General features: G+C 38.7%; 1 protein-coding gene across 1 annotated transcript; it reads right to left on the reverse strand.

Moving 5' to 3' along the window:
• Positions 1-12,315: 12,315 nt before the first annotated feature.
• LOC133718441 (NADH dehydrogenase [ubiquinone] 1 alpha subcomplex subunit 6) lies at positions 12,316-14,757 on the reverse strand. Its single transcript, XM_062145278.1, has 2 exons — positions 14,456-14,757; positions 12,316-12,710 (listed from the first exon to the last, which is right to left on the reverse strand). Exons 1-2 carry the CDS (start codon positions 14,666-14,668, stop codon positions 12,525-12,527), a joined length of 399 nt encoding a protein of 132 aa, XP_062001262.1. The 5' UTR covers positions 14,669-14,757; the 3' UTR covers positions 12,316-12,524.
• Positions 14,758-22,905: the final 8,148 nt, after the last annotated feature.

The raw sequence follows: 22,905 nt of genomic DNA on the forward strand, positions 1-22,905 counted from the left end.
GCTTCTGTCTGGCGGTCTGTCCACCTGACGGTGTGGTTTTTTCCTTGCTGCCGCCAATAACCAGAGCTCGCTCCTTATCTCTCACTTGCGTGGTAGCAGCGGTTGCGGCAGGTGTAGCGGCAGGCGTAGTTGTACTGCTGCTACCCTTTTCCCGCTGATTTGGCGGCACATATTTACCTGAACCAGATGGTTGGCCCAGGGAACCAAGGATAGCGTTAGGATCTCCTAACGTCTTATTCAACACTTCTTTGGCTTGGTTCAACTCAGCTCTTTGCATGGCCACCTCGGTTGCGAGAGTTGCTCCATCTTTGCGAAGACCTGCCATATCTGATGCTGTTTGCTTGGTATGATTCGCAAGAGCATCAATGATCTTTTTCTGCTGCTGACTCTGGGCATCTGCGATGCTTATAGCTTGAGCTTTTAATGTACTCTCAGTTTGCGACATCAGTTGCTTAGTTTCCATAGCTTGTTGGGAAATACGCTGGTTTATTTCGCGTAATATTCTATCTGTTTTCGCGTTCTCCCTTTTCAGATCAGCAGCCATCTTCTTGCGATGGTTTTCAATGTTTTCTGAGATGATCGCGCATGCAACCTCGACAGTCGCTCCCTCTGGAATAGGCTTCTCAACGAAATCCTCTGATTCCTCACTCTCCACCGTATTGGAGACAGGGGTAGCGACAGGCTCATTGGCCTGATTAGTGATGACAGTTTGACCCTCAGTAGCGGTCGAGTGACTCTCTCCCTGTTCAGTTGACATATCGGAGAATTGAGGATGAAGGGAGAATCTTTGAATCACTTGTTCTTCTGACAGACCACGACAATCCGCGCGAGGATGCGGTTTGTAACTGGAGGTCTTGTGTTTTGAGCAGTTAGCGTAGCCCTTTTTGTAAGGGTTTTCGCTTGACTTCCCAATGGCTAACGTTCACGAAGAGACACTTAGTAGGTCCCACTGGGCGTGCCAAAATGTTTGGCTCCAAAACCAGTTGGCTTGCAAACTGTCTCTTTTGAGCGAGTGATTGCACAGGCGTGCCAGCACCGCGGGGTGCAGTCGTTGGGGTAGTCCCTTGACCTGACTTCTTCTTCAAGCGCTGTGGACGAGGAGAGCACCAACCTTGTCACAGGGTTCTTCTCTAGCCTTTCGGAAAAGGACTTTTGCCTTACGGATAAGGACTTTGGTTGTGGTCTCTTGCGTTCACCGAATCGATACTTAGTGTTGTAGACTAAGCAGAGCAATCACTGGGAAGTTGGGAGAAGCACGGGTTTTTGCTAAAGCGTGACTTTAGCTTCGCTGGGTTGCGAGGGCGTTACCCTTGCTTCGCTTGTAGTAACGGTGGCGGTTGGGCTCACAGTCGGCTCGCTGGGAGACTGGGACTGGAAGTACGGTCGCCGGGTTGGTCTGGTGATGCTGACAGTCGGCGCTTGGAGAGACTAGGACTGGCGCACGGTCACCGGGTTTCAACAAGGTTGAAGGTTTGCTCCGGGGAGGCTTTGTAATCGCTAGGATTGATTGATATGAGAGAGGTCTTTAATTCGTCCTTGAAACCCGGTATATATACCTAGGGTTTCTGACTGCTCCTTGTTGTAGAAGGATTATTGATTGAAGTTTCCTAATCGATCTCTGCTACTTACCTCCAATAAGGTTTCGTTTTTCCTCATGGATTCCGGAATGGGCGAAGCTGTAACCCAAACCATAGTAGGCTTATTTTTAGGCCGCAGGTATCGGCCCGCTGTGCTAGATCCACTAAAGGATATTGCCAAAATTACTTTTGGGCTCAAACACAACCGAAATGATCTCTCTAAAAGATTGTCTGTACTTTCTCCTGAAGAGTTGAAGGATTTGGTTTGGTTTGGTCAAAGGTATGTGGAAAGTATTGATTCACCTTTTTTAGGTGCTATTGTTTGAAACCTCTGTTTTTTTTTTTTTTTTTCTTTGTAGAACTGTATTCACTATCCAGCGTTGGTACATAGTTTGTGTTCTTTACTTCTAATGAAAGTCAAGAAAGCAAACTTCAACTAATGAATCGAAGAAAACATTGAAAAAAATACAGAGCATTGTATAAAAGTATAAAACAAAACTGAAAACAGAGAGACGGGTGAGAGAAAAGGTGAAGCGGAAGTGATATGGTGGATGCGACTTAAGGAGGGCAGAGATCTTCACTATGTCGTCCACTCTCCACTAGACTCACATTTTTCCTTGCACGACTAGACTTAGTTTGAGACACTGTGTTTGGTGAGATAGCTGAGTACCTAATAAAATTAGCTGTCTTGCACGTCCATGTAAGATCAAATATGGACATAACACATATCATCATAAAGTAATTGATGATTAGCTTAATATCAATCCTAGTTTAACATGGATACAAACAGTGAATCAATACTAGTGACTTAATGAAGTAGTGTATCAATTCATTAAGGATAGTAATCCATTGCTTAGTCTACAAGAAAGGCTATAAGTTGTGATACATTAGGAATCTAACCGTGAAACCTAAACTGACAAGGAATGCTTTAATGAGAAGCTTCTTGAGGTTTAAGTCTCATATATATATATATATACAGATGAATTGGTCCCTGATTACTACCACGACTATTGCATAAGTTCTGTCCATTGAGAAGCAAGTTGGTAAGTAACAGAAGACCACATTCAGTGATCGAGTTAAGCAGTTGCATAAGATGGAATCCATGCCCGTTATTGCTGAAGGAAAGCCTTCATCCTTTTATGATTGTTGTGCATATGTTGTGAGCATGTATCTATGGTTTTACAATTGGTATCAGAGCCAGGTTCACAAATATGAAAATCGTTTTAGGGTTTTGCAAAACAAACAAATTTTTTTTTAAGGGTTTTTGCTTTATGGGTCAAGTAACTGATCAGGTTATTGACCAAGTCACTAGTCAGGTAACTAATCAGGTACCAGACATAAGTAAGTAACTGACCAGGTAACTGACCAAGTAACTGGTCAGGTACCTGATCAAGGTAAGTTACTTAAATCGATTGCTGCATCTGGTTAAATATCAAATTCATGCTTCCGCTGTGATTTTTAGCAGCAAATTGGGGAAAAAGCAAAAACAGGTTTTTCTGTGAAATTGATTTCGATTCATAGCATAATAATTGAGTTTTTGATTGTGCTCAAGAACCCTAGTTGCATTCCCGGCGTGCGTTAGGCTAGAGTAGATGGTGACCGGATGAAATTTACAATTTCTTGATTGTTCTGTGGTTTCTTGGAATCGAATCAATTTTGGTTATGCTTGAATATGCATGTTGAATTGATTGATGATATGGTATTGTATCTGTGATTGTGTGAACTTGTATGAAGAACAAAAATCTCCCAGATTTTGTTTACACGTTGTTAAAATTGACAGATACAAGAGCTTAACTTTCTTATAAGGATGAATCTGGATAGAATGTAAAGTAAAAGAGCTCATATGTTTTGTGGTTTTCTGTTGGCATAAGTGATTATGATGCACAAAGCATCCTTCATTGATGTTGGCAGAAAACACCGATCAGGTACGTGTAACTGGTCAAGTAACTGACCAAGTAACTGTACCTGATCGAGTAACAAAACTGAAATTGTGTTTTGTGTTTTAAAACTATGCTTCAATTTTATCTTCCAAAGAAGTGGTCAAGTGTGGTTTTAGAATACAAAACAGCAGTATGCATGCTTGATGAAAATAAATTCGGATACTTAGAAATTTTTCTTCTGTCTAAAGATGTGGATAAATTTCTTTGGATAACTTGTTTTCATTGAACATGGCATATTGATAAAGAACTCCAGGATATTAAGCTTCTGCTCAAAAGTGATGCTTAATATTGTTTTTGTTATGGACTGACATGAATGCAAGTATGGTTGTTTAGGTTTTCTGTATGTTCTTGTTTTGGTTACTTAAAGCTAAATAAAACACAGAAAACTTAAACATATTTTCTTTACAAACTGAGAACTCACTCGAATTTTTGTTTTGCTCCTTAGGTAACTCTTACATGAACTTGAACAGTGTCTTGATGTTAACTGGAACCAACTATAGAGCTTGGCTAGACTCTGTGGAAAATTATATGGGAATGCATGAGAACATAGACTACTGCTTTACTGAGGATAAGCCTGAAGAGTTAAATGAAAAGAGCACCAAGAAAGATACTGACCTTTACAAGAAGTGGCATAGATCCAATAGAATGGCTAAGAACCTCATCAGAACATCTATGTCTAAGACTGTCAGGGGAAGTATAGAAGAGCCTGAGCTAGCATCAGATTTTCTGGAACTCATAGGTGCTAAGTTTAAAGAAAGTGAAAAAGCAGAAGCAACTAGGCTAACCAAGGAGTTTCATGATTTGAAGTACATGGGTTCAGGGGGAGTTAGAGAGCATATTATGAAGATGATCAATATAAATGGCAGACTCAGAGAGCTCTTGATGGGGGTTAGGGATGAGCAGGTAGTGCATTATGCACTACATTCCTTGCCTAACAGTTTTAGTCATCTTAGGACCAGTTACAACTCTCAAAAGGGAAACTGGACTCTAGATGAACTTATATCCATCTTTGTGGATGAGGAATCTAGGATCAAGGAAGAAAAGGAACCTGCTACAACCATTAACCTCATTGAGAAGCCTAAAAGGAAAAAGCCCCAGAATAAGCTCAAGCCTACCAAAACCATAACTAAGAGTTCAACAGCTGCAGTGGCCAAGGAAAACAGGCCATTCAGGTTCAAGTGCTACTTTTGCAAAAGAGTAGGACACATGAAAAAGGACTGCACTGGCTATAAGAACTGGTTAGCCAAAAAGGGTAAGATTTTTTCTAATACAGTTTTTTCCTTAGAAATTAATCTTATAAATGTTGAACCACAGTCTTGGTGGATAGATTCAGGCTCACCTATTCATATTACTAATTCTTTGCAGGGATTCATAAGGAGGAGAATCCCAAAAAGTGATGAAGTGAACCTGTGTGTAGGCAATGGCATGAGAGTAGCAGTCAAGGCTATTGGAACCTTAAAGCTCGATTTAGGATTAGGAAAATTGTTAGTTCTGGACAATGTTTTTTATGTACCTTCCATGAGAAGGAATTTGGTTTCAGTTTCTCTTTTAGTAAAATCTGGTTGTAGACTTGTTATGGATAGTAATGGAATTCTTATTTCTAAAAATTCTGTTCAAATTGGTTCTGGTGTTATTATGAATGATTATTTACAGTTAAATTGTTCAATGGCTCAACAAGAAATTTTACTTGTTGAAAATAACACAAACAGTACTAGCACTTTAACAGGTGTTAAAAGAACCAAACTAAATGAAAAGTCTGCATTTTTATGGCATAGAAGACTCGGCCATGTTTCAAAAGAGAGACTGAAAATTTTGGTGAAAAACAACATCCTAAATGAACTTGATTTTTCTGATCTAACAGACTGTGTTGAATGCTTTAAGGGAAAAATAACTAATACTAGAAAGAAGACTGCATATAGAAGCCAAAATTTATTAGAACTCATACACACTGATATATGTGGACCATTTAGGCATCAAACTATCTGTGGGAATGTGTATTTTATCACATTCATTGATGACTTTTCTAGATACAGTTATATTTATCTACTTTCAGAAAAGGCACAAGCATTGAAAGCCTTTAAAATCTTTAAGTCTGAGGTAGAAAATCAACTAGAAAAGAAAATCAAAACAGTGAGATCAGATAGAGGGGGTGAGTTCTATGGCAAGTACACTGAATCCGGCCAACAAAAGGGTCCATTTGCCTTGTTTTTACAAGACAATGGAATTAAAGCTCAATATACAACACCCTATAACCCACAACAGAATGGTGTTGCAGAGAGAAAGAATAGGACCCTTTTGAACATGGTTAGATGCATGATGTGTACAACTGGTTTGCCAAAAATTTTGTGGGGTGAGGCTTTAAAAACTGCAAATTATATTTGCAACAGGACTCCTAGTAAGGCTATAGAAAAGACTGCTTTTGAGCTTTGGTGTGGCAGAAAACCTAGTCTTCATCACTGCCATGTTTGGGGATGTCATGCAGAAGCTAGGATTTATAATCCAAGCTTGAATAAACTTGATCCTAAGACAGTTAGTTGCTATTTTATAGGTTATCCAGATAAATCTAAAGGCTATAAATTATATTCTGCTCATCATTCACCTAGAATTTTTGAAACACATCAAGTAAAGTTTCTAAGTGAAAAAGTTCACAATACAAACCTTGAGGATTTAACCTCAGATTTTGAGGAAATTGTGTCGGATGAGAATATAAGTGTTGTATTGCCTTTAGAACAAGATGTAACTGATCGAGTCACTGACCACGTAACTGTCCCTGATCAAGTAACCGGTCATGTAACTGGTCATGTCACTGACCATGTAACTGACCAAGTAATTGTACCTGGTCATGTAACTGACCATGTAACTGGTCAAGTACCTGTCATTGGTCAAGTCACTGACCAAGTAACTGTCGCTGGACAAGTAACTGACCATGTCACGGGTCAAGTAACTAACCAAGTAACTGTCACTGGTCAAGTAACTGACCCAGTAACTGATCAAGTCCCTGTCAACCCTCAGCCTAGAAGATCACAGAGAGCAAGAAAACCAACTTATGGGGGGGGAAGATAGTGACTACATTGTTTATCTGCAAGAAGCAGAAATTGAAATGGACTGTGCAGAGGACAATGATCCAACTACATTTAACCAGGCTATTGAAAGTAATGAATCTCACCAATGGCAGCTAGCAATGGAAGCAGAAATTGATTCCATGAGGCAAAATGCAGTTTGGGAATTAGTTGAACCTGACCCTAATCAGAAACCTATAGGTTGTAAATGGGTTTTCAAAACCAAAAGAGATGCAAATGGCAATGTAGAGAGACATAAAGCAAGATTAGTTGCCAAGGGTTTTACACAGAAGGAGGGCATTGATTTTACTGAGACTTTTTCTCCAGTTTCTACAAAAGACTCGTTTAGGATAATCATGGCTTTAGTGGCTCATTTTGATATGGAGCTACACCAAATGGATGTTAAGACAACTTTTTTGAATGGTGAACTAGATGAAGTGATTTATATGAAGCAGCCAGAAGGTTTTGTGCAAGCTGGAAGTGAAAACTTAGTATGCAGGTTAAGAAAATCAATTTATGGCCTTAAACAAGCTTCTAGACAGTGGTACAAGAAATTTGATTCTGTGATTTCTACTTTTGGATTTACAGAGAATCTTGTTGATGAGTGTGTTTACTTGAAGACAGTTGGGAACAATTTTATTTTCCTAGTACTCTATGTCGATAATATACTTTTGGCTAGCAGTAACATTAAACTGCTTAAAGACACCAAGAGTTTTCTGTCAAAGAATTTTGACATGAAAGACTTAGGAGAAGCATCCTATGTACTAGGCATTGAGATTAAAAGAGATAGAGCACAGAGACTACTTGGTTTGTCTCAACAGAATTATATTACCAAAGTTTTGAAGAGATTTGGTATGGAGAAGTGTGCAGCTGGAGAAGTTCCCATGTCCAAAGGTGATAAGTTAACCAAGAAGCAGAGTCCTAATAGTGATGTTGAGAAAGAAATTATGGAATCAAAGCCTTATGCTAGACTTGTAGGAAGTCTCATGTATGCACAAGTCTGCACTAGGCCAGACTTGTCTTTTGCAGTAGGGATTTTATCGAGATTCCAGTCTAATCCAGGCCATGAACATTGGGTAGCTGGGAAGAAAGTGTTGAGATACCTGCAGAAAACTAAAAGTCATATGCTAGTTTATAGGCAAGTGCAGGATCTGAAACTTGTTGGATTTTCAGATTCTGATTTCGCAGGGAATTATCCAGACTCCAAGAAGTCAACTTGTGGATACGTGTACATGCTAGCAGGAGGTGCAGTTGCTTGGAAAACCATGAAGCAAACTCTAGTTTCAACCTCCACCATGCAAGCTGAATTTATTGCAGTATATGAAACTGTGTGTGAAGGACTTTGGATCAGGAATTTCTTGATGCAGACCAAAGTGTTAAGTCACATTGTGGCAGACACACTTGTGATTTATTGCGATAATGAAGCAGCAGTTTTCTTTAGCAAGAACAGTTTAAGATCAAATAATTCTAAGCATATTGATTTAAAGTATTACAGTGTTAGAGAAAGGGTAAAGCATGGTGAAATAGCTGTTTTGGCATTGACACGAATTCACAGCTAGCAGACCCCTTCACCAAGGCATTGTCAGTAGCAGCATTCCAGAAGCATATAGCAAGCATTGGAGTTTTAGCTAATCTAGATGCTTAGGTTCAGTAGAGAGTTAATCCAGTTGGAGCAATTTAAATTTCTAAGGTTTTTGAGTTCTTGTATTTTTAGTTGTGATCTTTTGACTTTATTTATCACAACTTATTTGTAATGACAGATTTTATTATTAATAAATTTTGAGGTATTTTCAGATTTTGGTTATTGCTGCAGTTTTTTGTTGAATGTTCTGAAAATTATCGATTTTGTGTTTAAAGTTATACTTGCTATCAGATAGCTTAAATCATGTGAAGCATGATGTTAAGGTTCAAGCAATATTTTTAAGCCATCAGTGTTCAGTGAGTTTGCTTGAGTTTCTAGTTTTAGAAACATAAAGTAGGACCTAATATATGTTTACTTGTTGATACACATTAACATATATTGTATCACTTCTGGTTGAACATATGTGGATTGCAGAAGCTTGTGTTAGTGGTTTTGAAACTCTGCATTTTTGTTAAAATGTATACTGTTTCTTGCTCTGCATAAGTAACTGTGATCTGACCATGTTGGAATGGATTTTCGATTTGAGTTTGTTATCTGGCGCGCACTTCAGTAAGTTAAGTAGGTTTTGATGTTTTCTGGTGCAAATCATCGAGCATGATATGTGTGAGTCCAAGGGGGAGATTGTAAGATCAAATATGGACATAACACATATCATCATAAAGTAATTGATGATTAGCTTAATATCAATCCTAGTTTAACATGGATACAAACAGTGAATCAATACTAGTGACTTAATGAAGTAGTGTATCAATTCATTAAGGATAGTAATCCATTGCTTAGTCTACAAGAAAGGCTACAAGTTGTGATACATTAGGAATCTAACCGTGAAACCTAAACCGACAAGGAATGCTTTAATGGGAAGCTTCTTGAGGTTTAAGTCTCATTTATATATATACAGATGAATTGGTCCCTGATTACTACCACGACTATTGCATAAGTGCTGTCCATTGAGAAGCAAGTTGGTAAGTAACAGAAGACCACATTCAGTGATCGAGCTAAGCAGTTGCATAAGATGGAATCCATGCCTGTTATTGCTGAAGGTAAGCCTTAATCCTTTTATGATTGTTGTGCATATGTTGTGAGCATGTATCTATGGTTTTACAGTCCATTCTAGGCATTATTTTTTTTATTCGGTCTGCTCATTGTTAATATTTTAACAATTTTTATATGCTTTAACATACATTCTTTATCTGAAATTAGATGTTTGATAATTAATGACGCAATCAGCTATGTCTAGAAATAGATAGTATTGATTGAAAGAACAAAAACTTTTAGCAGGCAGAGTATCTCGCTTTATTTTATTTATTTATTTTTTTTTCAGAATATATTTGATAAATTTGGGTCTACACTATGTCGTCCACTGTCTACTAGACTCACAAATTTCCTTGTAAAAATTTCAGACTTAAGGTATAAGGGATTTGAACCCAGAAAGATCTCTTCTTTGTTAAGGAGTTAATCACCACTTTGTAATTAGCATGTTCAATTATATAAAAAGTAACAATCGAACTGGAGTTAGGTTATTCTGTGTAGTCCATGCATTAAGTGAGTAATTAATTCTATATTTAATTATATAAGAAGTAATAATGGAACTGAAGTTAGGTTGTTCTGTGTAGTCCATGCATTATAAGTGATTAAGAAGAATGGGTTCCATGTCATTTGATTGTGTTTATTATCTGATTATACATGATGGTACACTGTTAATAGTTTATATTCTAGTAGCAGCTCATTTCAACAATTTTTTGACTCTTGCTGTACCAATTATGCAGGCATATGATAAAAGAGAAGAGTAAAGAAGCTTTCATTGCATATTGCATTTAGAGAAGCACTGAAGTTCAAGTTCGTTCCTTCTCCATTAATAAAACTGTCAATCACTCTCTCTCCCCATACTTGCGTTTGCGCCCCCCCAAAAAAAAAAAAAAAACACCCGGCGTCACTACTCCATTTTATTTATTGACATTTGACACTTTCTATGCCTGGTGACAGACGAAAGAGCTATCAACTGTGGGAGAACTACAGCCATGTTGCTTTAGATGTTGGCCATGTTGCTCAGGCAAGTGCTTTCCTCCAAAGAAGTGGCATATATATTTTCACATGAGATGTATGCTTGGTGGTGTGTGCAAGTCTTAGCTTTTCTGGATGATCGCATAGGACACTCTATGAACTGCAAAGGAAAAAAAAAAATTAAAAAGAGAAAAGAAATATGAAAAAGTGGTAGTCAGAAAGTAATCAAGCAAATCTTCATGTATAAGGTCCATGATGTCTAGATGCTGTTCACTGCTCAAGATCATCCTAGGCAGTCCATGCTATTCTTTCATCATTTCTAAGCTTTTTTATTGTCGATTATTTCTTATAGACTGTAGAAGCTGCACGGAAGGCGTTGGATCTTACTAATAATAAGAAAATTGATGGTGAGTTATTGGAAAGAATTATGACAGAGGTGGAAAGCCCATGGCTTCACCTACTAATTCAGCAATGACTGATGATGAAGATAACTTTCTCGTTAGTGGGACCACAATGCAGCATCTGAGGTGGGAAAATCTCGGGAAGCTGAGCACTTAGTAGAGTTCCTTGGAAAAGTTCTACAACAGGTGCATTTCACTTTTACTACTGCTTCCGTAACTCAAATATGTGTGTACTTCTTAACTAAAAACAACGCAAACAATCTGGTATCAAGCAGTTGTGACGGTTGCACATATTTATCATTTCAGCCCTAGTACACTGCTGCTTCTGTTCATTTATAATTTATTTATTTATTTATTTACAACTACTTTAAAAGCTTAGTTGTTCGGATGTCGGCAATCACTATTTTATATTCTGATTGATCCCCTGATATGTGTTCTCTGCATAACTAAAGGGTCCAACAACACGATTCAACTAGGAGAGTAGGAGGTTTCAATTAATGAGATTTCATCTCAAGATCTGCTCGGATTCCAAGACAATCTTGTTCATTTACTACTATTAAGTTCAACTTTTTTTCTTTTGATAAAAAGCGACTATGGTTTTAAAATTTCTTGTATATATATATATATACAGGCCCGATATATATATACAGGCCCGATCAAGGGCGGACGTCCGCACTGTCGCTAAAGTGCGGACGTCGATGCAGCAGGCGGCGGCGGCGGCGCGGGCTGGCCGGAGGGAGGCCGGAGACGTCCCAGACCTCTTCTGGGCGGCGTTCAAGGTCGGAGGAGGTCGGGCTTGCCGGTTTCTGGGCAGCCACCTCACCTGCAGTTGCAGGTTCTGTGCAGCACTGCAGAACCGTCCCCGGCGACTCCATCGGACCGCAGACCCCTCCGCACGACCCCCAGCATCCCTCCAGCAAGCCGCGTCGCGCCGTCGCCGCTTGATCGAGGCCGGAGCAGCGACGTCCGCACTTTTTCTGGGTTGCGGACGTCCGCTCTCGAACGGATCCGTATATATATATATATATATATATATATATATATATATATAACTGTTTAACACATGCATCGCATGTGTCAATAAAGACTAGTATATATATATACAGGGCCCTGAGGGATTCCTTTTTTTGGTATTTTCTAGGAATGGGGCATTAGACCAACTTTTCGATCATATTTTCACATCTCAACCGTTCAGTTTTTAGGTCCTAATGTATAGATCACTTCTACAAATTTTCAGCCAATTTGATGATCGTTAAGGCATTCCTATATATATAGGGCCCTGAGGGATCCCTTTTTTTGGTATTTTCTAGGAATGGGGCATTAGACCAACTTTTCGATCATATTTTCATATCTCAACCGTTCAGTTTTTAGGTCCTAATGTATAGATCACTTCTACAAATTTTCAGCCAATTTAATGATCGTTAAGGCATCCATTGTGATATTTTTGAAGTTCAGAGCATCATTTGACAAAGATTTGAAAACAAAAGGCATTAGTTAAAACTACGTACATAAAATTTTCAATTTCCACATTAGAAATGGAGAAAGTATTAGTGGATAGCATGCTTTGCGCTAAAGAGTCTGGAACTCTCACCAAGGTTACTACCTTCCACCAACTGGAGAACATGGATGAGAAATGTGTGCAATATGCAGAAATACTCAGGCTAGCCATACACAATAACCTTGTGCCATGCAAAATTATGCTAGACAGCTCAACTGGTGAGATTGCTGCCCTAGTTCTTGATTTTAAAACAATAGTTAGTTCATAACAGAAATTCTGTTGTGAGCTTAACAATCTACATTCCAATTCAACAGAGATACAAAACCATTGTCAAGTACATCTTTATTTAGGAAGTCCCACCCAAAAGCAAAATCACATGGGAGTGCAGTCATGGAAAGTCGGAGGTTCAAAAATAATTGGTCTTGTAGAAATCTTTGAGAAAATTAGAGGCCCCCTGGTCCTTTGCGCCTGTATCCTGCATGAGTCCTTCGCGACCCACAACATACTGGCCAATGATGTGGTGTCGTTGCTTTGCATGCTCAGTGATGTTATTTAACTCTTCCATTGCCTTGAAGAGCAGCATATCAATGACCTGCACAATAATGCTATCCATTATATCAGAATTGCCTATATGCCAGAAATCACACTAACATGAAGCATATTTGCAGTAAAAAGTAATACCAAAGGCCCTGACATTTATTTTTTTACCATTCTGATTTAGAGCCAATTGAAATCAACTGCATATACAACCAACTCAATGTATAAACTCGTGTCACCAGTTCAGCTAAGTAATACATCCATATCGTCTGGTAAACTTGATTAAATCTGGACATTGTCATAAAGGAATTGTATTGTAGAGTGACATTTATGATTCAATTTTTGCCATTGTATCACTCGAAACCTTTGTGTTCAACCTGTAATATTACTTCAGTACTCTTACCCTGCAAGTCCTATGCTTTTTTTTCAGACAGTATTACACTTCCCGTAAAGCTTGAGAAAATATCACATACATAGATTAGTCACAAACAGAAACGACAAAAACCACTTGAAGGTCCCGGCAGTAACAGAATACAATAAACAGACAATTTCTCCTCCTTGTATGCCCATTGGCATAACAGTGGCATTATTAATGACTCCTTCTGGGTTACGTAATAGTAAATTAATTAGGGAACAATTTTGAGGTCAGCGCTTAACACAATATTATCAGTACCATTGGAAGTAGACGTCAACTGCACAAACTGGCACGGCAATGTGGAGAACATGGGGGTTACACAGTGCAAAGTGACCATCACTTGGCCACTAAGCACAGATATAATAATATTTAGAAAATGGTGATGGAGAAAGCACTAATCCTGAAGGAACCAAGAGGTTCTGGAAGAGATTATGGCATATGGTTGTACCTCAAGACACTGAGATGTTTCTTTGACATGTGGCTCATAATATTCTACCTAGTCAAAATAAATCTCTTTCGACACAAAATTTCAGGTAATCAAAAGGGGGACTGACTTCATTCAGGAATTGAATCAAACAAGCCCTGAGGGTATTGTATGAATGCAAAGCAACCAAGTCTATGCAGGATTAAACTCCTCATGTTCCTAATTATCTCTGCATAGATGGAACCAAACTTCAAGTTGTTTGAGTATGTGAGCTGACTAAACAGGAGATGGATTTGTTTGCCTTTATTGCTTGGAAATTATGGCAGGATAGAAACTTGGGGAGTGTAGGGTGAAAAATGTACGTATTAGATCTAGGAGAAATCAACAAAAACACAATTTTCTTAGTTGTGAGACTTATACCAGAGTGCATATACCCTCAAAACAAATCTAGCCCTAAATAATATATACTGTCAGAATGTAGAACAACAACAATTCATAGTCTTACTCCCTTATTTAGGATATAAGACAGCAATTATTCACACTCCAAATCCAATACCCCCCTCAATGTCTGACTTCCACTACCACCATAGAACCCAACAAGTCAAATGTCACAGAAACCGAGAGGTTGCGATCGCAAAGATTCAAGCTTAGATTCTCTGAAAATGAAACTTTCTGATGCAAAGCAGGAACAATGCATCTAAAATTTTTCACAATGGGACACAAGTCTTTACTTCCTACACGAACTAAAGCAATGACTTTGCACAATTGAAGGGAAAACATAAAAGACGGAAAGCTCTACGGTATTTCCAGATATCCAATTTTGATATAAAACCAAAAAAATCATGTGGGCGATCAACAGGTATCCAATTAGGGCTATTCAAAAATTAGAGATGAACAAAGCGGCGTCGTTTCATATGTTTGAAGACAGAGAAAAATAGAGAGGGATAAAGAAGGGGGGGACCTTGGGGTTGGTGACGGAGGCGTGCTTGCGGATCTCGGCGGCGACGACGGAGCGGAGGTGAGATGGGGCGACGACGTCGTGAAGGTTGTAGATGTCCATGACTGTAGGGATGGATCTGCAGGCGGCCCTGAAGAAGTCGAAGACTCGGTGCCGGGCTTCGTCGAGAGAGACGGAGTTCGGTGGCACCTTCACGCTCCGGAGTGTGAACGACATGTCTGCTCCGCTCTTGAGTTCAGTCGAACGATTCAGCTATGGTGTACACACCAGAGACCCAGCTTATCATGTGAAACACAGCTAATACGACGCCGTATCAGCTTCTTTTTGTTGGGTTTGGGTTTGGGTTCGGTTTTTTTTTTTTTTTTTTTTTTTTTTGTGGGAGAAATAATGGGCTTGTAGTCCCAGCCAACTGCAAAGTTTGTATTGTTATTACTAGCCCCAATTGGTAAATTCCTTGGTCCCTGCTTACATACAATGCATTAAGATCTCTTTTGCTTGGTGCACTTGGAAATGTGATCTCTTGAATTATACGGTACTTGAAAGTTTTACAATCGTTAGAATCAACTAAAAAATTTAACGGTTTAAAAATTCAGAACATCACGTGATCTGAAACACGATAAAAGTTTTTCACTCTATTTTGCTGATATATTGGTACCATCACGGAAAACATGTTGAGCACGGATTTCTTTTAATTATGGCTTTGATATAATCAATTATGCAGATGACGAGATGATGAATTTCAGGGTACAAGATGAGTTTCTTGTTTCAGTTAACGACAATAGTTAACGGGAGGTTTAGAAGTTTTGATTTTGTTTGACGTTTACCTGATATGAGTTGTTTTAAAAATTTCACGTGGCGACAGTTGATTGGGTTGTCATACCATTTGGCACTCTTACATGGTTCTACGGTAGGATAGAAAAATTTCTCCCATATTATCTCGCTAACCCTTTAGTTCTTCAGTTTTTTGTAAGGTTAAGTTACACGGGTCTGGATCCTCTCCTGAGCATATTTTTCTCATAACCTGTTTGGACCCAAAATGAACATTTTGGCCTGACAAGGCATGTGTTGGAGAAATTGAGCCAATGTCAGTGGCTCAAGCTATATATTGTCGACAAGCTCGAAATATATATTTAGAGGCTAAATAAAGCCTACTATGGAAGCATGGAAGCATGAAAAGTTAACTTTAGCACATTTTCCTACTTCGGCTAGGAGAAACCGAGCTAAACAAGGAAAGAGGGGCGGCAGACTAACCAAATGAAATCGAAATGAGCTAAAACTGTCCAGATTAAATCTAGACATCCCAAGGATCATTTCTTATGAAGAGTGCTAGAGCTAGATTTGAGTGGAAGGCCTTCAAACAATCAGTCCAATTTTCTACAGAAGCAAAACTGGAAAACTGGACCTGTAAGAGGTCCAGCAGCATTTCCAGCCCAACCGCATGGTGGAATAAAACTCTGAAAATTTTTCAGGATGATCTACACTCATAGTGGAACATTTTTTATGAAGAATTCGAAGGCTCATTCTGAAGGCTTGTTGGAGAAATAATTGAAGGAATAAAGGGGAAGAAACTGACCTAAAACCAGCTCAATATTCACATGTTCATGTTTCCTACCCACATGAAGAAAGCTAAATGCTTTTCTTTTTTTCCTTGGATATATTTTTCTACAACAATCTCTTTAATAGATCATCATCACTTCCATGTTTTTGCACCTTCATGCCTTGCTTTCATCTCATCATTTCTCTATCTTTTCCATATTTTACAAATCACTTTCATACTCCACTTTCATTATTTTTCTTCCACTCATCATTTCACTCTTCTTTTTCTTCCCTATATAAACACCTTCTCCTCTCATTCTAAAACACACATTCACATTCAACAACAACATCTCTAAGATGATCTAAGTTCTCTCTAGAGCAAACCTCTCTAAGAGCAACTCCTCTCCTTCTCTTTCTCTTACCGGTGATCACACTCCTAGTCCTAGTCTTCCCAAAAGCCGACTTTCAGTGCCACCAAACCCTCTGTCAAAGTGCTTCGATCCTAGTCTCCTTGGGAGCCGATTGTAGTACCACGACCAAACACCAACACAGACACATTCACAACACAACATCAAAACATCTCTAAGATGATCTAAGTTCTCTCTAGAGCAACCTCTCTAAGAGCAACTCCTCTCCTTCTCTTTCTCTTACCGGTGATCACACTCCTAGTCCTAGTCTTCTCAGAAGCCGACTTTCAGTGCCACCAAACCCTCTGTCAACGTACTTCGGTCCTAGTCTCCTCGGGAGCCGACGGTAGTGCCGCGACCACAACGGTTACGGAACCAGCCAAGCAAGGGTAACGCCCTAGCAACCCAGCCAAGCTAAAGTCACGCTTTAGCAAGATCTCAACACTTCCCGGTGATGTCGCTCTGCTCGATCTACAATATTGAGTATCGATTGTGTTAACAAGAAGAAATTTCAGCAAAGTCCTCACCACGAGGCAGAAAGAATCCCCACGACGAGGTTGGTGCTCTCCTCGTCTACAATCGCTTGAAAGAAGTCAGGTTAAGGGACACCCCCGACGACCGCACCCGAACGGTGCTGGCACGCCCGCGCAGAAAAGAGACTGTTGACCAGCTGCAGCAAAATTGGAGCCAAACATAACCTACTTAAGTTTTCGCAGAGATCAAGACATGTGTCAATTATCAGATTCAATGGTCTTCAGCAAATCTAGCTTTGTCTTTTTCTATTCTTTAAATTATTCTTCTCTTCCTTCCAACTTGGATTTTTTGCACCAACAGTGTCTGAAGACTTGGGGGACTGACAATATGATACCCGAACTTACAGAGTTATCAAAGTAATACCCAGACTCAATTTTTCGTATCAACGTTGTACCTACGGTCGATTTCTATCACGTCGCCGTCAATCTTGACCACGTGTAACGCACGTGAGTCGCAAAATGAGGGCAAAAAAGACATTTTCACTCCATAAAAAAAAAAGCAAAAAAAAAAATAAAAAATAATAATAATAATAATAACAAAAACAAAAGAAATTCTTGAACCCATTCATGTTCATCTTCTTAAACCCAGCTGATGCCATCTTTCTCGACATACAATTACATGGAGTTTCGACTTCTTCCATTTGACTCAGACTACTCGCCTCCAAAAGCTGATGCTATCTTTCTCTCTCTAGAGCTCCCCCATCAATTGATACGAACTTAAACAACAACAAAAAAAGAAAATTTGATCAACAGTACAAACTCAAACAACAAAAACAAGTAAATTTGATCAACAGATCTGCTATAATTCCATTAAAGGCTGCCATATCAGCAGATTCTAAATTCCCCATCAAGAGGATGATGAATAAGAGAGAGGTAAAAGTCCTTCGCTCTTCTGGAAATTCCAACGGCGGAGTTCAAACGGCATCGCTTTAAATTTCTGGGTCCGTGGGTGATGGGCGATGTGAAGTCGTCATCGTCGTCAATTGTAATGGCAAGCAGCAGAGATAGAGTGCTGCGAGATCGAGAGCTTCTCATTCCAGTCGCCGACTCCGGCGATGAAGACCTTTCTTCCAAGCCCTCTTCGTCTTCTTCGTCCTCTCACCACCTCACTGGCCGCGAGGTATTGTATTGCTCTCTCTCTCTCTCTCTCTCTCTCTTTTGCTTTCTCTTATGTTTGGTTTTGCTGGAAAACTGTGTGGGAAAATTATAGGGGAAGCTAAGGGCCCATTCGGTATCATTTTGCGATACTGTTTTTTGTTTTACGAATTTAAAAACTTATGTAATTTGCGTTCGGTGCATTAAATTTGAAAAACAAGGAAAACAAATTTTAGGAAACAATTCAAGAACTATGAATAAATATGGGAAATGACTTTTTGACGTTTTCATTGTTTCCTGAAAACAACCTGCCCTGCAATTTAGAGAAAGTGATATTTTTTTTTTGTACTTTTAAGCACATAGATCCACAAACTCTTCTCCTCTCTTTTGATCTTTCTCTCTTTCTTTCCCCCAATTTCCACTGAGACTTATCCTCTCTTCTCATGATCTCATCTACTTTATCTGCTGTTTAAACTTTCTTCTTCCCCGTCTTTTTCAATCAATTGAAACTTGCAGAATCATGCAGTAGAGAAGAATTCTTTCACGTGTCAGATCTAATTTATACGGATCATTTAGGAAGAAAGCTTCGGTATTTTATGATTCAATATAATTGGATTATCTCATGGGCAAGAGGAATTAACAACTAAGGTTGAGACATTTGATTGAATTATCTTTTTGAACTAAAGATTCAAGAGCTTGCAACTTCATATGATATATTTTATAAACAAAATTGAGGGATTTGATTCTTCTTGTTCAATCTCCTTCACAATACTCTGTTTCTTTTCTCATAACAACCAATAAAGGATTCATAATCAATACAAACAAAATAGTCAATCTTTCATGATTACTGAGGAAAAACTAAACTGAGTGCTATAGATATGCTTTTATTTTTTTAATGATAGACATGTATTTAATATTTCAAGTTTTGAAATACGTGTACCGAACATGTATTTACATCTTAAAAACTTATAGTTTAATTCCCCGTTTTCATTCTACAATCCAGTATTACAAAAATAGTTTCATAAAACGTTACAGGACACACCTTAAAGTCTCTTGCTTTAATTGCAAATTTGAGTTTGTAGATTTGTGGGTTGATATTTGTTAGTACGATTGTAGCTTCTTGTTTGATTTTAAGACCAGATTTATACATATGGGCCTATAAATTGCTTTGAATTTTCATGAGTTTGATTCAATCCATATGCTCCAGCTAGATTCCAAAGAAGCTCAGATAATTGATTCGACTGGATTTTAGTTTTATGCCTGTGTTGTAGTCTGATTAAGGTGTTTTTCCTGCAGAGAATCATGATGAGAACTTGAATTTTTTTGGTTATTGTATAAAGGGACGATAAGAATGTAGTATTTAGTTTGATCCTTGTTGGATAGTTTAATGAATTGAGGACAAATCGGACTTTTTGGCCTCATTTAACGAGTCACGTGCGTGCCACATGCTGAAATTGACGGAGACGTGATGGAAGTTGACAGCAGGTACGCCGAAGATACGAAAAAATAAGTCTGGGTATCACTTTGATAACTTTGTAAGTTCGGGTATCATATTGTCAGTCCCTCAAGTCTCCAGACACTGTTGATGCAAAAAACTCTTCCAACTTCCAAGCCTGCCGAAGTGCCCCCCCTCCTGTTATTCTTTTACTTTTTTATACAACCCCAATCCTCAATACATACAGCACCTACTAATCAAGTTATTTTCATTAAATTTGATTTTCTGAAAATAAAATAAAAAGACCAAATTAATGGGTATGATTGATCCCAAAAGTGCTTGAAGAGAGAAAATTCAAATATAAATGAATATTTTGCAGGGAAGAATAAACTGCACTCATGAGCTCATCTCCTTCTTTCTCGTGCTCATGAGCTTCACTTCCTCTTTCATAGCCAATCTCGGTAGGCTTAGCTTAAACCCAGAAAAACTCATTTCAAATTTCAAGTTTTTTCGTTCGATTATGGTTTCTGATGTAAAAGCAGGTGCGGATACACCGACTACACAGACCTTGTTCAAACTGGCTTTGGTTTATCTTTGCTCTCGAAGAAGATGAGAAAGAGGAGAGAGAGTGAGGGCAAGAATAACAAATATTTTAAAGGGTATTTTTGTAAAATCAATAATTTTCCTATAACTAGATCATTGAATTTGATAATTGACACGTGTCTTAATCTCTGTGAAAGCTTAGTTAGGTTAGGAGTCTGGATCCTAGAAAGTAATAAAGAAAATAAAGTTTAACAAAACTTGGACTTTATTAGAAAGAAAAATAATTAAGAACCACCTTTTCATTAAGTAACATGCAATGAGATCGTCAGATCGATGTCATAGAAGGAAGGTAATACTTTTTTACACTCTAAAATCTAAATACATGCCATCAATTTATTAGGAGGGCCAAACATTTTCAAATATGTAGCTTATCACTTCTATTCCATCAACACCTATTAATAACATAGGTTAGCTAACAAGCTTTCAAAAAATAGGGGGCGTGCCGGTGCACCCTTTGTGCAAAGGGTAGCTCCGCCCCTTATGGTCTTTTTAGAAGAAATGGCTAGCAATCAAACAAATGTTACATGATTACAATTTATGCTTTATATAAATTAGGGTTAATTACATATAAGTGCATATTTGAATGTTTTTTTAGTCATAAGGCCACAAACTATTTTTTTCCCTCATAAGGCCACTAGATTAAAAAAGGTGTTAAATTTTAGATATAAAAATCAACATATTTACATCAATGCCACTAGAGTAAAAAGTCAACAATCATTATCTCTCTCCTCTCCGGTGAGGTCTCCGGCGAACTCCGGCCGACCTCCGACAAACTTCCGGCAAACTTCGGCGACCACAAAAGCTACTGTCACCAACACCAAAAGCTACTATGGCTAGCAACAAAATCTACTCTGATGAGATTCCCGGTCACCTTCGGCGAGGTCACAAAAGCTACTATCACTAGCAACAAAAGCTACTCTGATGAGATTTCTGGCAACCTCCGACGAGATAACAAAAGCTACTATCACCAACAACAAAAGCTACTCCTTACCAAAAAAACCTATGCTCCCCAAAACGAAAAAGCTACTATCTCCACCAACAAAAGATATTGTCAACAATAGCAAAAACTACTCTCATCAGCAACAAATGTTACTCTCACCAACACCAGAAAACTACTCTCACCAACACCAAAAACTACTTTCACAAACAACAAAAGTTACTATCACCAACACTAACGAGCTACTCTCACTAACATTAGAGAGCTACTAACATAGGTACAGAAAGCTACGATCACTATGATGGAAAACCACTATAATAGTTACAGAGAGCTACTGATTTGAAAAAATAAATCTATTGACATTAGCTTGAAAATATACTAACATAGACACATAAAGCTACTATCACGATATTGAAATGCCACTAGAACAATTACACGGAGCTGCTAACTTGAAATAATGAAAATGAAAATAGAAGCTATTGACATCATGTTGAAAAAAATACTAACATAGATATAGAAAGATACTATCACTATGTTGAAAAGCCGCTATAACAGTTATAGAGAGTTACTAACTGCAACAAATAACATACAAGAAATGGTTCATTATTCATCAATCAAAATACATCACAACACCATCAGAAAACAAAATTCAACCACAAAACCATCCCCCCATCACACAAGAGCACAACTCTCTTTCTCTCCCCTGCAAAATTCCACAACAGATGAATTCAAACAAATCCAAGTCCATTTATTCCAATAAATCACAATCAAATCAAACCAAACTAAACAAATTCTAATCATGCCGTCTAATTTTTTTCCGATAACAAAAATCATTAACAAAACCAAAAAAGAAAATCAGAGGTGTAATTAAGGTCGGTGATGACGAAACAGAGGTGGTGTGGGAAGGGACGTCAACGACACCACATCAAAGAAGAAAATCGGAGCTCAGATATGCAATCTCATATCCTGACGGATTCAAATCGGAGCTCAGATGCAATCTCAGATCTCGGCGGTAGGAACGAGGTCGAAGCTGCCAGAAGAGGTTGGAGTTGCCTTCGAAGGCGGAGACAAAGATTCAACTTACAGGTAGATAAAGCTAAAGTGGTTGCGGTCTGGTGATGAGGAAGACGGTGCCGATGAATCTCAAGTCGTTGAGAGCTCTTTGCGCTCTCGATCTCGTCCTTTGAAGCTTTGTCTTCAGCCTCCTCACCTCGCGTCGACGCAGCGACGGGTTTGCCGTTTGGATTCGAAGATCTGAGGTCGAACTACTCTAGCTCGTCTCCGTTCGGGCCAGCTCCGGTTGAGAAAGGTAATGGAGAACGGAATCGACGACGGAGTTGTCGCATCCGACGGTCTTGTGCTGCCGGAGCTGAACGAGATGGTGAGGAAGGATGCTGCCGGAGCTGAACGAGATGGTGAGGATGGGTTTTCTCGCCGGAGAGAGAGAGAGAGAGAGAGAGAGAGAGAGAGAGAGAGAGAGAGAGAGTGAGTGATTTTCGTTTTTGCAATAGAGAGAATGAATGGATGCAGTTGGTTTTCTTTTATGAAGGGTAAAATAGTCACAAACAAAATAATATGTGGATGCAGATGGCCTTATTTGTACAAAAAAATGCAGGTGGCTTTATGACTAATATAAGTCTCAAAATGACACTTACATGTAATTTTCTATATAAATTACTAGTGCAGATAAAAAACGCCTTGCTAATGCAACCATATAATTTGGCACGAAGTTCACAATTGTCAATTACTGAAAACTAAAGCAAACATATAATAACAAATGTGAAATCATATATAACCAAGCATCCCCCTTTGGTTTCATTACCGATTCATAACCAGAAATCCGGAAAGTTTCTAGTCCGGCCTGTCTGACAGAGACATTATCTATAATCTAAAGGGCGTCAACTGTT

The sequence above is a fragment of the Rosa rugosa genome, chromosome 6 (assembly GCF_958449725.1).
Source record: "Rosa rugosa chromosome 6, drRosRugo1.1, whole genome shotgun sequence".
In the NCBI taxonomy this organism is placed as follows: domain Eukaryota; kingdom Viridiplantae; phylum Streptophyta; class Magnoliopsida; order Rosales; family Rosaceae; genus Rosa; species Rosa rugosa.